The sequence below is a fragment of the Anas platyrhynchos genome, chromosome Z, assembly GCF_047663525.1.
Source record: "Anas platyrhynchos isolate ZD024472 breed Pekin duck chromosome Z, IASCAAS_PekinDuck_T2T, whole genome shotgun sequence".
Classification (NCBI taxonomy): Eukaryota; Metazoa; Chordata; class Aves; order Anseriformes; family Anatidae; genus Anas; species Anas platyrhynchos.
In genome coordinates this window covers 15,018,906-15,034,268 of record NC_092621.1, presented here as the reverse complement: position 1 = coordinate 15,034,268, position 15,363 = coordinate 15,018,906, and the positions used below count along the sequence as shown (strand labels likewise).

Sequence of the window (15,363 nt, the reverse complement as noted above, 5' to 3'; positions counted from 1 at the left end):
TCTTTTAAAGACCTCCAGGGATGGTGACTCCACCACCTCCCTGGGCAGCCTGTTCCAATGTCTAACAACCCTTTTGGTAAAGAAGTTCTTCCTAACATCCAACTTAAACCTCCCCTGGTGCAACTTTAGCCCGTTCCCCCTTGTCCTGTCACCAGGCACGTGGGAGAACAAACCCCACCTTGCTACAGCCTCCTTTAAGGTACCTGTAGAGAGATGAGTATATCTCACTCACCTCTTAGTGTGCTTCTGTGCTTTCCTGGAGAGATGGAAGAAATGGGAATTGAATGTGGGAAAAGAAACTCCATTTACTAGTTTCAAAGCATGACTGGGCACTTGAGCCCTAGGGATTTGAAATGCCTGTGTGTATGTCTGATCCTGCACATACTGTTCATAATAAAGTATAAGACAGAACTGTCATGCCCACAATGTCATTTTTTGTCTAACTTTTGTCCTTTATATGTCATCATTGAGGTCCCATGTGTATCTTATCCTCACATTGCAAATCATTAATCAGAAGTATCCAGAAGTTCTAAACACCACCCACTCAGTGACGCAGTAAGACTCCTATCCGTCATCTTCCCATATCTAGGGTTTTAGTTACAACTGTCCCAAATTGCCAGAGGTATAATCTGCCATAGAAATGAATTCAGTGAGTATTCTGAATACAGTGAATGTGTCAGTAACACTCAATGCCTACAAGCTGTGATTTTCAAGTACATATTTGCATTCTGAGTTAGTTGCATTGTTTTTTAAAATTAACATTTGTCTGTATATTGTTTAACACAGGGCAATGTCCATAAAATCTTGGAAAAATGCAATTTACCACTTACTGGGAAGCAATGTGTAAACCGCATCATTACAGAGAAGGTAAAGTACTTTTCTTGTCAATACTTTGCTCCTCTATTCTGAAGAAGCGCAACTCAGTAAAAGCAGTAAAGCTTAATAAAAGTGAATAATATGTTCAGTAGCTGTGACCAGTGAAGGCTAAAAATTCCCTTGGAGTTCGATTTCAGAGACCTGGTGGCTCATTTTTTGTTTTAAATCTCTCACCACTGACATCAAGTATACCAGATGATGTTCTTAGACACCTTCAGAAGAAAAATGCCATCCATGAGAAGTATGCAAAGTATATATCTGCTTATTTTTCCCAAAGTATACTTGAAAATTTGCCTCATGAGGTGCAAATCCTGAAATACGCATTTTCTTCAAATATACATACAGGGCAACGGTTCTATAGCACATACATGTCAGACGATTAGTATCTTCCTTGGAGTGTACTACAGACTTTCAGAGAAATATGACCTGTAGCTGAAGCAGGGCTTTAATTCTTTTGTCCTTACTTGATTCCACTTTTGAAGCAATTTACTGGCCAAGTCCTGGTGAGCATCTGATATTACCGATGCTCAAAGTACATTAGTGGATCTTTTCAGCAGAGGATAAGTGACTTGGGATTCTTGCTGTAATCATACTCCCTTTATTATCAATGTTTACATTTTTAAAGGCTTAGAGTAGTCCCTCTGTGAGCCATCTGTCATGCTAAGTAGAATACTTCAAAGGTGTGGATATAGAATTTATTTTTACCCAGTGGTATATTGCTACTGTCACTTCAAGTTTTCCTCCACTAAGGAAGGGAAACTAAGTGAAAACGGGCAAGTTATAATGCAGTTTTCTACTAACTGGCCACGTACAAATGTAAGGTACAAAAAAATGAACTGAATAAAGGCTGACAGAAAATAAACAACATGCAGAAATTTTCTGAGTCACCACTCATCAAATCTGTCTGTTTTATTAAAAGATGACACAAATGTACAACAGTACTTAGATTGTATTCTAAACTGTTTCTGCTCTAACTTCCTAGTATGGATGTTCCTTACACCCAGCCTCTCTTTTAAAACTCAGAAGAGCTATTTCAGTCCCAGAGAATGGTTTGGGTTGGAAAGGAACTTAAATATCACCTAGTTCTAACTCCCACCATGGGCAGGGACACCTTCCACCAGACCAGGTTGCCCAGAGCCCAATCCAGCCTGGCCTTGAGCACTGCCAGGAATGGGATATCCACTGCTTCTCTGGGAAGCCAGTGCCAGTGCTTTACCAACCTCACAGTAAAGCACTTCTTCCTCATGAATAATCTAAATATATCCTCTTTTAGTTTAGAGACATTGCTCCTTGTCCTATTGCTACACGCCTTTGTAGAAAGTTCCTCTCCAGATTTCCTGCAGGCCCCCTTTGTGGACTTGGAAAACTGGTATAAGGTCTTCCCAGAGCCTTCTCAGCTGTTCTTCATAGGATAGATGCTCCAGCCCTCTTGTCATCCTCATGGCCCTCCTCTGGATTCAGTCCAACAGTTCCACATGTTTCTTGTGCTGGGGGCCCCAGAGCTAAGTGCAGGACTCCAGGTGAGGCCTTGTGAGGGCAGAGCAGAGGGGGTGAATCACCTCCCTCACCCTGCTGGCCACGATGCTTTTGATGCAGCCCAGAATACAGTTGGCCTTCTGGGCTGCAGGTGCATGCTGCTGGCTCATGTTAAGTTGAACTTTTTATCCACCAGAACCCCCAAGTCCTTCTCCATAGGGCTACTCTCAGCGAGTGCTCCCAGCCTGTCTTTGTGTTTGGGTTTGCCCTAGCCCAGGTGCAAGACCTTGTCCTTGGTCTTGTTGAACTTTGTGAGGTTCTCATGGGCCCACCTCTGAAGCTTATCAGTGTTCTTCAGGGTGGCATCCATTATCAACCACACCACACAGCTTGGTGTCATTGGCAAACTGGCTAAGGGTGCACTCAATCCCACCCTTTATGTCACCACCAACGATAAAGTAGTGCTGGTCCCAATACTGACTCCTCAGTGACATTGCTCATCACTGGTCTCCACCTGGATATTGAGCATTTACTGTAACTCATTGAACGTGATCATCAGGCCAGTCCTTTATCCACTGAGTTGTCCATCTTTCAAATCAATGTCTCTCCAGTTTAGAGATAGGAATATCATACAGGACAGTGTCAAATGCTTTGCTCAAGTCCATGTAGGTGACATTAGTTGATTTTCCCTTATCCACCAATGCTGTAACCCTGTTTTAGAGGGCCACCAAATTTGTCAGATGTGATTTACACTTAGTGAAGCCATAAATCAATCCCATATGCCCAGAGGCCTATTGAGCACACTTCTGTGGGTTCATAAGACTTCATTTTCAATCCCATTTCAATCATCACTGGACTTTTTCTACTGATTGCATTTTAGAAAAATTAATATAGACCTTATAGTTTCCCTGGCAACTAAATTGCAACCTATATACTTACCTCTGGCAGGCACCATTACAGTGCATGCTGTTTTACAGGTGCTCTTATTTGACGTGTTTGTGAGCCTCGGAAGTGTAAAGCATGTCTTGTGAAGACATCAGAAAGAATAGCCTTTGCTCCTTCAGCCACTTCTTCCCAGGCTTGCTATTGAAAATAAAAAAAAGAAACCTTTTTGTTCATTGCTAGCTTCTGAAAATACTAAAATTAGAACTGAGTGTTTAATAGCTATTGGAGAAGCTCATCCAATAAGGTGATCAACCACCCTGTACCTCTCTGCTGGCCTAAAAACAAAACAGAAGGGCAAGGGAGACAATGGCTTTCCCTATTTTCTTTTATGATCTCTTGGTAGACATTGTGTTGCAGCAGAGAATATCTCAGCCCTTTCCTGTGTGCCAGGTTGGAGCAGGAGGCGCAGTCTTTATTTCATACAGCAAAGAACAGTTGCACATTTTTCCACAAAATTAACGTATCTTATACTTTAGATTCTTTTAGGTACAGATAAATGCTGCAGAAATCATTATTGTTCATAAAAAACAGTTAAAAACCAGTTTTTAACAGCATAATTTGTTACTGAAGTAACTCTTTTCAGAACATTAATTTGTACAGTATCAATACTCACTTCCTCCTTCTTTTATATACATTAAAAAATTTAATTGTGTGCTATTTGAACCTGACAGGCTGTGTTTGATGTGGACAAAAAGAAGGGGCTCACCCTTGTGGAAATCTGGGAAGGACTGTCAGTGGATGACATCAAGAAAAGCACGGGCTGTGACTTTGCAGTAAGTAATTTCACAAACAAATATATACAAATATATTCCCAAGCAAATATACTCTGGTGTCTGAATGAGTATTCACAAATAATCTTCCCATGAAGACTTGTAGGTACAGTAAGTTTCTTCTTTAAAGGTGAGGCATGGGTAGATTTACCCAGGAAGAGAGTTTACAGGATATCGGAATATTTTAAGGCTAACCTAATATGATTATATTAGGTAATGGTGTTAGAATCCAGGTGGAAAAACAAACAAACAAACAAAAAACAACAGAAAAGATACAGGAATAGCTAGGAGTAAAAAGGGCAATGTAGAAAGGGAAGTTCAGTTCCCTGAATACTTTGAAAAGGGAGTCTGAACAGTGGTTGAATATTTGTACTTCCACTGTCAAAGTTTACTAATTCTCTAATTTTAAGTTTTCATGTTATATTTAGGTGGGGCTGTGAGTCTTCTCAACAGGGATCACTACATACATGCATCTACCCTAGTTACTACTGCCAATCAATTAAATCATAGAATCATAGAATCACAGAATGGTTTGGGTTGGAAGGGACCTTAAAGATAACTAGTTCCAACCAACTGCCACAGACAGGGACACCTCAAAGCTCATGTTTTAGTGGGATGCTGAACTGTTTCTTTTGCTGAACATCTTTCCTTTTCCAGTGCCTTGTTCTTAATCCATAAACCCACTGCAATTTTACCTTCACATTCTGTTTTAAGTCATATTTAATGCTAACACAAAACTGGCTTGTTAATGGAAAAATGTACTGTACTAGAGTGTAACTGATTCTGTAGGTATAGCCAATAACAATGCAGTTTTGTCATGGCTTTCTCCTGCATGGATATCACAAAGCGTTTTCTTCTGCATTGTAAAGTTGGGGCAGGTCATCCAGACCTCTTTTGGTGAGGACATCGAGTCTGACAGTATACCTTGTGTGCTGTAAAAATGGTTTAGAAGTATTTGGTATGAAGAGTAGTATCCTTTTTGGTAGTGAAGTGTAGTACTCTTCACAGAGTTAAGAGAGGCAGGGCTAGGGCACGTAATTGCAAGATAGAAGAACAGTTGTTACGTGAGAGTTTGTTATTAAGGCTTTGAACATACAATTGGCAATAATTAAAATATTCTGAGTAATGAACACGTGGAATTTATTTCATTCCATGTCCATTAGAGAACACTTTTGACAACCAAATGTGATGGTGTATGCTTTCCTTGTGGAGTTTTAAATATTTTAAATAAAAAGCTGTTCACTTGTAAGAAAATATTCATTTATCTGGAAATAAGAAATGTTCTGTTAAACATGAGTGACCTGCAACTGCAGAGTGCAGGAAATTGCTACAAAATCACTTTGCTCTATTATTCATTTTCTATGTAACATTTTGTGGAAGTCATTTTTATTTTTTTACTTTACAGTAGTAGCAAGCTTCTATATTTAGCACTTCTGTGTGCAAAAGAAATTATTCATTCAGCTCTGGTCTATGATTTTGGAAAAAAAAAAAGATACATTTTTTAAAATGTCAGTATCAGGGCTTCTTTTTCTTCAGCTGATCAACCTCTCAAACAGCTAGCACCCAATACCAAAGCATAAAAATGACCTTGTAGATTTGTGTCTGTGGCAATCTATTATATAAAATTATATAATATATTTAATTTGAGGATTAATTTGGGGCTGGATTTGAAAAGTGTCGTGTTTAGTAACCATTTCAATAGATTGAAACTACAGGAAAGTACTTTTCTATGAGAAGACACCATCCCTTACATGTTCCAAACCTGTTTGTTTGGAAGGAGTTGGTTTCTTTTCGGTTCAGTTGGCCTAAATATATAGTTACATATGTATATGTTTAATTGAGTATGTACTACCTGCTGTAAACTCCAGGAGCCTATGTTGAAGGCAATGGAAGAAATGGGGACCAATGAGTTCAAATAAATTTTTGTTAGGACTATTAGCGGACCAAAGACTGTTAAGACTATTAGGACCAAAGAGAAGACTAACGCCACCTACTATCCCATTAGTACTTTCCTGTAAATGTTACAAAAGAGCAGTATAAACTTTGGATCCTTGGGTTAGCACTTGATGAGAGGTATAGTTCTGCCTGTGTCTCTGGGATCTATCAGACCAGGTTCTGGAAGGGATTCTTCAGTGCCACCCCATTTCCCGGTTCATGAAGACAAACTCTAGTGCAGTCTGCTTTGTACAGCTGCCTTGGTCATGCATGAAATCATGAGCTGCACTAAAGGATCTGTGGGCATGAAAAATGTAGATGCTGCTTGGTTTATGCACTTTAATATATTTATCTTGAGAGCATGCGGCTTCCATAAACTCTTGCAAACCATGTACTGTGCTGACCTCTGCCTGAGTATGTGCATAGGTTGACTTTGCATTCTGGTTGGTAGCTCCTTAAAAACTCCTTTAATCTCCACAGCTCTGCAAATGGAAGGAGTGAACTAACATGATTTGTTTATCAAAGTCATGGCACGGAAGAACAGTAGCTCTTTCTCCTATTTTCTTTCTTTCTGCCTTTTCTCTTTTCCTTTCATCTTTCTTTGTTTCCACTGAGCATGTTTCTAGGTTACGGTGACCCAGTCCTCCTCGTCTGATTGAAATCCTCAGCAAAACTGATATTGGCATAAGTGACAGTAAGACTGGGTCACTGTTGCATGATGTTCGACCCTTGAGGGCCTGATTCTCATACACAGTGAACATCTATAGCTCCCTCACTTAATTTTGAAGTTGGGAAAATAAAGAGATTTGAGCACTGTGGTAGCCAGTTGTTTAGAAAGTAGTATCCTTGGTCTGTTTTTCCAAATTTCAAGACTCTGCCTAAAGCTTCTTTGCAAGAGTAACAGTTGTGTTTGCGATTATGTCCACTGAATGATGTATCTTGTCTATATTGATGACAAGGAACTTCAGTGATACTGTAAAGCTATAGTAAAAGCTGTGGGGGGGGGGGGGGAAGTGAGATTTTCTCATATGTTTTAGTAGTTTGTAACAGGACTAATAGGTGGAAAAAGAGGAGCTAAGCCTTTTCTTGCAGCTTTTCAGTGAATGCATAAAACGATCTGAACTAAATTTAGCATATCTCTCTGTTTGTTACTAGTGAGAATTTCAGGAATGACTCCGCCTTCATATATAACTATCTCTCCCTGTGCAAGCTACTTCTCTTTGGGAGAGGAGAGCTTTATAGTCTTTGTGGCTTTTGAGACACATTTGGCTATACATTCCCATTTTCACAGCCTGCTTATTTGGGAAAACATCACCTAAAGGACATTTGCAACATGAAAATGACAAAGAAAATAGGATTTAGAGTCAACAATCTTGATTTTAGACTGGCATCATATCCAAAATAAACGATTCAACCTCAATTTTACTGCACTGTGAAGACAAAGTGTTGGCTTATCTCATGCGCTTAAATCATATTAGTTGCTGCCTAGCATATAGGTTACTTTGGCAGGTAATCTGTTTTGGCTTGTACTGGTTTATAGCTTTGATGAGACCATGAAAGAACAGACTGAGAAACCATACTTTTGCAGTTGTAAAAATCATTGTAAAGATCATCAGGGTAAGTCTGCTTAACCTGAAATAAAATAGAGATAAAAAAATCTTTTTTTTTTAAATATAATCTGAGAGCTCAGTTTTACAAAAAAAGATTCTTAAAAGATAATGCAGATTTTAGGAAAAGCATCTGCTAGGACAAAGGAAAAATTAGGTACTTGAACAGTATTTGACTAGTGTATGTTTAAAAATAATTGACTGTCTAAGCTCAAGCCAGTGAGTGCAAAATACCAGAGGACATTGCTTTAGTTTCTGGAAATATATTTTACTCTGAGGAAATGGGAAGGATTGAATCCATTTTTAAATGGATGTTGTGTTTTTTCCTTATCAGTCATCCCCAATACAGAACTCACAGTAGGAACAGATTTTCCTACAAAAGCAGATGTTAGAAATATGGTTTGCATTTATCTGCAATTTCCAATAATTAAGAGTTAATAATGTATAAGCTACTTTTATTATTTTAACAGTTATGCTAACAATGCTTCTCTTCTCTGCTCTGCACAATAACTTGCTTTCATACTCCTGATGAGATCATTAGAAGTTGCTGGGACTTAGCATCTTTCAGAATCAGCCCTTGAAAGAGCTGCTTGCTGTAAATAAACATAATGAAATCAGCATAGAGATGTCAGTGTAGCTGAAAAGTGTTGTTTGGGGCTGGAAATCAGGAAGTCAACAAGCTTGAATTCTAGGGAGTCCCTGAGGCCATGTGTCCTCAGCTAGGGTCTTCCTCTTAGCAGATCTGGGGCTGCATACCAGACTGCAAAGGCAAGCAGCTCCCAGTACTGCCTGTTCAACATTAGCAAAGCCTGTTGGAGCTTCCAAGATCAGCTGTTCTTCCTGTAAGTGAAATAACATTGAAAATGTGTTGCTTAGGATGTACTGCAGGAAAGTAGCAACTATGCATCTGTGTACTGTGAAATAGTCTTTGTCAAGCGCATTCAGCCCTTATCAAATGCTGTGCTGCTAGCAGAGTGATACCGAATTGACTGAGTATGCTGGGATTTAAAGTAGCAGATTCAGGAGGCTTTCTGCATTTCAGACTTGATTATTTATTGTTTTTCAAGCCCATAACATCCCTTTCTTTATGTTAGCATTTTTCTGCTCATTTAATCACATTTATTTAGAGCAAACATTTCTAATTGCATCCAGTTCTTAGTGGTGCTGGGCTCTTGCCACCTCTGTTCAGCAGGCACAATGGTACTTCTGCACTCCTGAGGATCAGACCCTTTCAGACAGGAGTAATGGTACACACAAATGACAGCTGTTTACATCAAAAGTGCAGACATTACATTTAATGTAATATACTCATTGAATTGTGAAACATTTGAAGCTTTGATGGTACCAAAATCTAGCAGAAAAACAGCCATCTCCTCCATTAATTGCCTTTTGTCTTTATTTGTAGGGTACAGATTTTAATGGCGCTGTCTTCATCCTCCAGTTTTTTTCTTTATCTCAGTAGCACCATCCCTAGGTGAGGCAGAAACTGGCCCAGATAAAGTGAGGTGCATACCCACTTTGAGTTGGAAATGTTGAAGTACGTCTGGAACTAGCTCAGGAATGTTTATTTTTTCTAGCTCCTTTGCACCTATAGCTGTTAAATCTTTTTATTACCCTTGTTCACACAGAACTTTCAAAATCAATGAACAGATTACATCTACTGAAAACATGTCATTAACATTTGATATATTAAACACGTTCTTCACAAATTAAGCATTTCTCAGTCACTGTTCTCATAAAGTTATAGGCAGTGACATTTTGTGGCTGGAGCAAGGATAACTTAGAAATCAAACTGGTGTAGGAAATACAGTCCTATATGTTTGGAAATACAGCCTTCCCTGTGCTTGGAAAAGGCCCATATATATTGCTCTTTTGTAAGTTAGCTTGTTCAGTACTACTAAGTGAAAAAGATGGGATAAGGAGGCAGAAGGAGTGCAGTATGTGATGTTTCAGTGGGACACGCTAACCAACAAGGAGCCACATATCTGTGGTACTTTCTTTCCTCCAGAAAGAGTAAGATCACACAAATTGTTTTTGATCTTCATCCTAGGGCATTTAAATAAGGCTGGGAACAGGATATATTTAATGAGTCTTGGAGTTTCTGCGGAGAGGTTTTCCTCAGGGTGTTATGTAGATCTGCAGTCGTGGTTCAAATGGTTGTTAACCAATGCTTTTCTTTGCTCTGAACTCTTCTCTGCATTACTCCCATTTATACCTTCTGTCTTCACCCACTTCCCTATTTAGGCTTAATATGTTTTATTTTTGGTCTACTGGATATCTTATAATACAACTAATGGATTTTATGACTGTATAGGATTAAAACAATAGAATATATGAGTGTCCTGACATGAAATTAAATGTGAATGGAAGAAGGTGACTTTAAAATTTAATAACAGTTAAAATTAGAAGTATTGAACTATATGTACATTACACATATGTACATTACACATAATGTAGGTATATAGAATGTGTATACATTTGATTGTACACTGCCTGCTAATACGCATGTTCCACAACTTTGGTTGACTACTGCTGTGCAGACCTACCATTGACACACAGCATCCCATCTCCAGGTGTGTTGGGAGGAAAAAGCAGGATGAACTTAGCAGCTGAGCAAAGAAAGGAAAATACTAGTTTAGGATTCCTTGGCATGCTTGTTTTAATACTGATGTGGTGGTTCAGGCAGGTATTAAATATCATTTGTGCTGTTGCCTGTGCATCATTCAGTGTATTGGTGAGTGAATGCAAGTGGACAAGGTGAAGGCTGAAGCACCAGCCCATCTCCAGCTACCTCTGTTATTGCTGTTCATGGCAAGCAGTGCCCCACTCTGCACAAACTATGGCCTTTTATGGTCCAGTATATTAACAAAGCCATGGCCTGTTCTTGAGATGTTCACACACCATCCTAAGTGTTGTATAAATGAGTTGCTGCTTCACCTGAGCTCAGCTATCCGTTCTGCTGGCACTGGAAGCCCTCCACAAAGACCACACAGTTAGCAGGGGCAAGTGCAGGTTCAGCTCTCCAGGATTAATCTGCTTGCATTCTTAAATCAATAACCCAACTCCAAGTAAATGAAATTTAGAGGCTGGGTAGTAGCACTACATGCATCTTGTACTTCTGCATCAGAAATTTAGTGGTGGCGGTGTTTCTCTGAAATGCAGCAAATATATGGGTTTAAATAAATACAGTGTCTCTATTCTTTAGTGGCAAATTGTTAATAAAGGTGGAAGGGAACTGTGGGTTGTACTGCTATATCTGTATGTTAACTATTCTGTTTTTTCCCTCCTTCTTGATAGGTTTCGCCAAAACTGATACCTATGAGGCAGATTTAAACCTGCAGCTCAGTCTGGGCTTCAATTGCCAGAAGGCTTGTTTCCAAATCGGAGCTCAGTGAAGAAAAATTGATGACTGTTTTGCAATTTTCCTTCTTTTTTTTTTTTTTTTAAGGGCTTTGTAAGTAGTTTCCAGATAGTTAAACTCAGGCCGTGACTATCAGCCTAAACGGAATTTTACTTTCATAGCATTACCAATTTTAATAGAAGGGTGAATTTATTCCCTAAATTTCAAATAATGTTATACTAAAATGTTAGTGAACATTGTCCAAAAAATGCCTTTTAGTCTCTCTGCCAAATAATAGTTTTTTTACACAGATTCAGGAAATGACCATGCAAACTTACAATTGCCTCTGCTTTTGCTGATGTTGCTCAAGTTACAAATCACTCTGTTGCTCTTTAACTACAGCATTTACTAATATGTTTCTTTTCCTGTAAGGTGTCTTTCTTCTGGAGTGGTGTATAGCAAATGCATGCATCTTTAGAGAGCCATCAGGAATATGGACTTCCCTTTTCCTGAACCTTTTAATGAGTCTGTGACAAAACTGTTTGTATCGGTTGGGCCCTTAGCCCTGAATGTGTCTGCTGCTTCAACAGTGTCTGTTGGTGTTAAGATGCCATGCAGTACCCACAGTCCAACTCTCACCCCTTCTGTTTAAATTGTACAAGCCAGAATGGGGCTAGTTTGCAGGAGGAAGATAAAAAGATGTTTCCATTCCCCTGCAAACAACTGATAGCTTTACAGTTGTCCTACATGAACTGCTCTTACTCTTCAGATATAATCCTTCTCCTCCCTACCTCCATTCAAAGGCAAATGAAGGCTGTTTCTGGAGTGAGGTCTGCCCTTCCAGTGTTACATATGGGAGGAGAATGCTGTGGGCATTTGGAAGATTGCTTCTGAAGGGAATACAAAGCAGTAAGTTTGCACCACTTCAGAATCAAGGCACCAGCAAAAGTTAGAGAGTTTGGAACCCAAACTCATGATAACTAGAATGCACACCGTGAGACAATCAATATGAAAAGTCATTCTCTCATACTGGTTCTGCTATTTGGTAAAGATCTTTCCCTGTTCTAACTACAAACCAATGGTTTTTGCAAGCAAGCAACACAGTTATGACAGCATCGGATCTCACATCCCAGATTAGCACAACGGATCTTCATTATACAGAGCATTAATTGATTAGAAATACTGGAAGTCTGCATCTGTTAAAATACAGTGTTCTTTTACAGTGTTCTTTCCAGGTATGATAGTTTCCATCATTCATCTAAACAGGAATGCTTAAAACACTTTAGTGAAAATAATTCCTGATATATATTTGATGTTTGATGTTTGATAGAAGGAAATTAAGTGACTGAAAAATATGTAAAATGTATATGCACAAAGAATTATATAGATATGCCTATCATAAATGTGATAAGCAGTGTTGGGATATGGTGTAGAAGGGAATTTTGGTACTAGATGGATGAGGTATTCAGTGTGTGTGTGGAAGGAATGTAACACATTTCTAGGGAACCAGATATGAAACTCCTGCAATTTTAGCTCCAGTACTAGCCTTTGTACTGTACTAGTAACCTTGTATAAGAAATACTAATTTTTCATGGGGCAGTTATAAAATTTGTCTTATCCCACACATGGGTTTTACAGCAGTAAAACTGCTGATTAGAGAAATTATTTTTATTTAGTTATAATTACTCTAAGCAGTTCCTTGATAGTCTCTTGTCAATACCAGAATATGTTGTTGTTCTCACAAAGGAATAAACAAAATACCTTTGTAAGCACCTTTACATTAGTACAAAAGTATTCCCGTAATAACTAAGCTGTATGACTTGAGCTTATAGGTGCTAATGGCTGTTGTATAGCCTAAATGTGTAGGCAAGACCTTAATGCCAAACATGTGAGAAAGAAATGTCTTATATGAGAAATGTTAATTTCATTACTGAACATATACGAATGATTTGATTGTTAATTTGTATGCAAGACCTGAAACTACATTGATCAAAGTGCTCCAGAATATCCAGGATTAGTAGCATTTTTACCTAGCTTTATTTTTCATATTTTCTCTATTAATACCCCTGTGCATATACCCTCATTCCAAACAAGTTATTTTCTCGATGTTTGGCCATTTCTACTGCTGTGGAATGATCTAAGTGATTCTATTCAGAGAGGTTTTGCAGATTAAAAGTCTCTATATTAAAAAGGTGACTTTCAGATCTGTGAAACATTTTTGGTTTCAGACAGAGCAGCCAAGAGATCTCTGCCACGCTCCACAACAACACGTCAGTGACAGTTCTGACCCTTGCAATGCAGCACACAGCAAAATGTGCCTAGCTTTGCCTTCAGGGTCAAGGGTGGGTGAAGAGCTACTTTAAGGGGATGGATCTGGTCCCTGAAAGTTTCTTGTCCATCGTCACTTAAAGCTCTCATAGAGATCAACCAGAATGGGTGGTGTTTTTAGAGGGGAATATAAAAAATATTGTACAGGGGAGGAGATTTAATAACTTATCCAGAAATAAATTTATTTAAATAGCTGGGGAAGTCGTAAAGAAATCTAGAAATGAAGCATTGATCTATTGCAATTACCTGTGTTATATTAGTCATAGTACTGATTAGTTAATTACAGCATACTTTATTGGCATATATAGGGCATGGGAGAAGTATCTGAGGGCAGCATCAAGCATGTGCTGCTTCTTCCATTGAACTATGCTTTGCTGGCATACGCACAGAAGCCATAATTATCCTTAATATATGGCTTATAAAAAGACTGATGACCTGATAATGTCTGGGAGTTCAGGACCTTGATTTCTGACACAAAGAATTAGGAGCCATGAACTCCCACATTTTAGCTTTTCCAATTCTCTAAGTATTGCCTTGAATATTGTCATCTGTGCTCTCTGTCTTGTTTCCTAGAAAAGGGGATGTTTTTCTTCCTACCTCACAGGGGTGTTGTGGGGAATAACCAGCTATGATCTGTGCAACAGGTTATGCTTTCTCTTCAGCTTGCATCAAGAGCATGGAAGAGTGCTTTGAAGAATGCCATACATGCTAGATATTTGAATTTTGTGTCTACTCTTATTTGCACCAGTATAATGCAAGAGGGCAAAAGTCAATATGGTGCTGAAGACCAAGGAAGTGAGGAAAACGGGCACTCTAAGTATATTCCAGTGGTGCAAATATCTGTATGTCACACATATTTTTTATCTTGAAGACATTATGTTGTGGTAGAATACTGGTATTATGAAAATGTCATGTGTCTGCACAAGCTAATTACAACAAGCTCTGATTCTGCTGTTTAAACTGAGATTTGTAAAGTAGGATTAGAAATTAAAACACTCCAAAGTATTGCCTTCTCTGTGGACACAAGTCTGGTTTGTAGGTAAGGTATACTCTGAGCAGTAGTTGTGATGATGGGTATTATGGGGATGAGAGATTCTCATCCCTCTTTCTCTTCCATGGCTGTACGAAAGCTGGTATGCGTGAAGGTTTATGGTGTATTGGGACATCACTGATATTATGCCTGCTTCACAGCACTTCACAAGACAAGGACAGCTGATGCTCTTTGTCCTGAAGATGATGATGATTCTACTGTTATCATGTTGGACTTAATTCATTTTGTATTTTATTGACTTTTGTCCCTGAAAAAGCGAAGAATGAATGATGATATAAAACGTAGTTGTACTGTAAGCTCTGCAAACTATACATCAAAGTCCCACTATGTATTTGCAAAACAATCAATAAAGAAAAGATTAAAAATCTCAGGTTGCGTCTATTGTTACTGTTTTCCATGGTGTTTTGTTCTGCCATTAGGAGCATTAAAGGATTAACTTCTATTCACACCAGCATGTCATACCTCAGCACACATAAAATCCTCAAGGTCTTGGCTGAGGGCAGAGGGATTTGATGAACAGAAATAACAAAAAGCTCAAAACTCAGCCAACAGCCACATTCTCCATGTTCACTCTTCTTACTATTTTCCATGTCGGGTCAATCTCAAACGTAATTATCACATTCATTTTTGTAATGACTTGTTTTTCAATCAAGTCAAATAATGGACTACATAGATTGTCCTTAGAGAAGTGTTTTCCACCTTTTGATTAAAACTGCTGTAGAAGTGATGGCATTTGAGATGTTTATTATTGATGTTAGCGTGTGGCTACACTCCGAAAATAGCACTGGGTGACAAATGAAGACAAATTCCATTAACCACGTAGTGAATGATAAATTGGATGGTTGCGAAGTGATGAAAATGCTTGTCTGGATAGTGAGGTCATCTTTTCAAACAGAAGTCATGCTCTTTTTGAAATATGAGTAAATATGTCATAGTATCGTTTTATCTCCTGCATCATAGGAAAGCAGGTTGATGAATGTGAGTAAAAATGTTTAATAATAAAAAATATAAATAAATAAATAAATAAAGCAAGCA

At 38.5% G+C, this 15,363-nt stretch overlaps 1 protein-coding gene across 1 annotated transcript in view; it reads left to right on the top strand.

Moving 5' to 3' along the window:
• Window positions 1–14,698, top strand: part of OXCT1 (3-oxoacid CoA-transferase 1) — an 87,467-nt gene extending 72,769 nt beyond the window's left edge. Inside the window, exons 15-17 of the mRNA XM_072030862.1 lie at window positions 787–867; window positions 3,969–4,070; window positions 10,907–14,698. Of these exons, the coding sequence (XP_071886963.1) occupies window positions 787–867; window positions 3,969–4,070; window positions 10,907–10,942 (219 nt within the window). The 3' untranslated portion in view covers window positions 10,943–14,698. The remainder of the gene's footprint in view (window positions 1–786; window positions 868–3,968; window positions 4,071–10,906) is intronic.
• The last annotated feature ends 665 nt before the right edge of the window (window positions 14,699–15,363 follow it).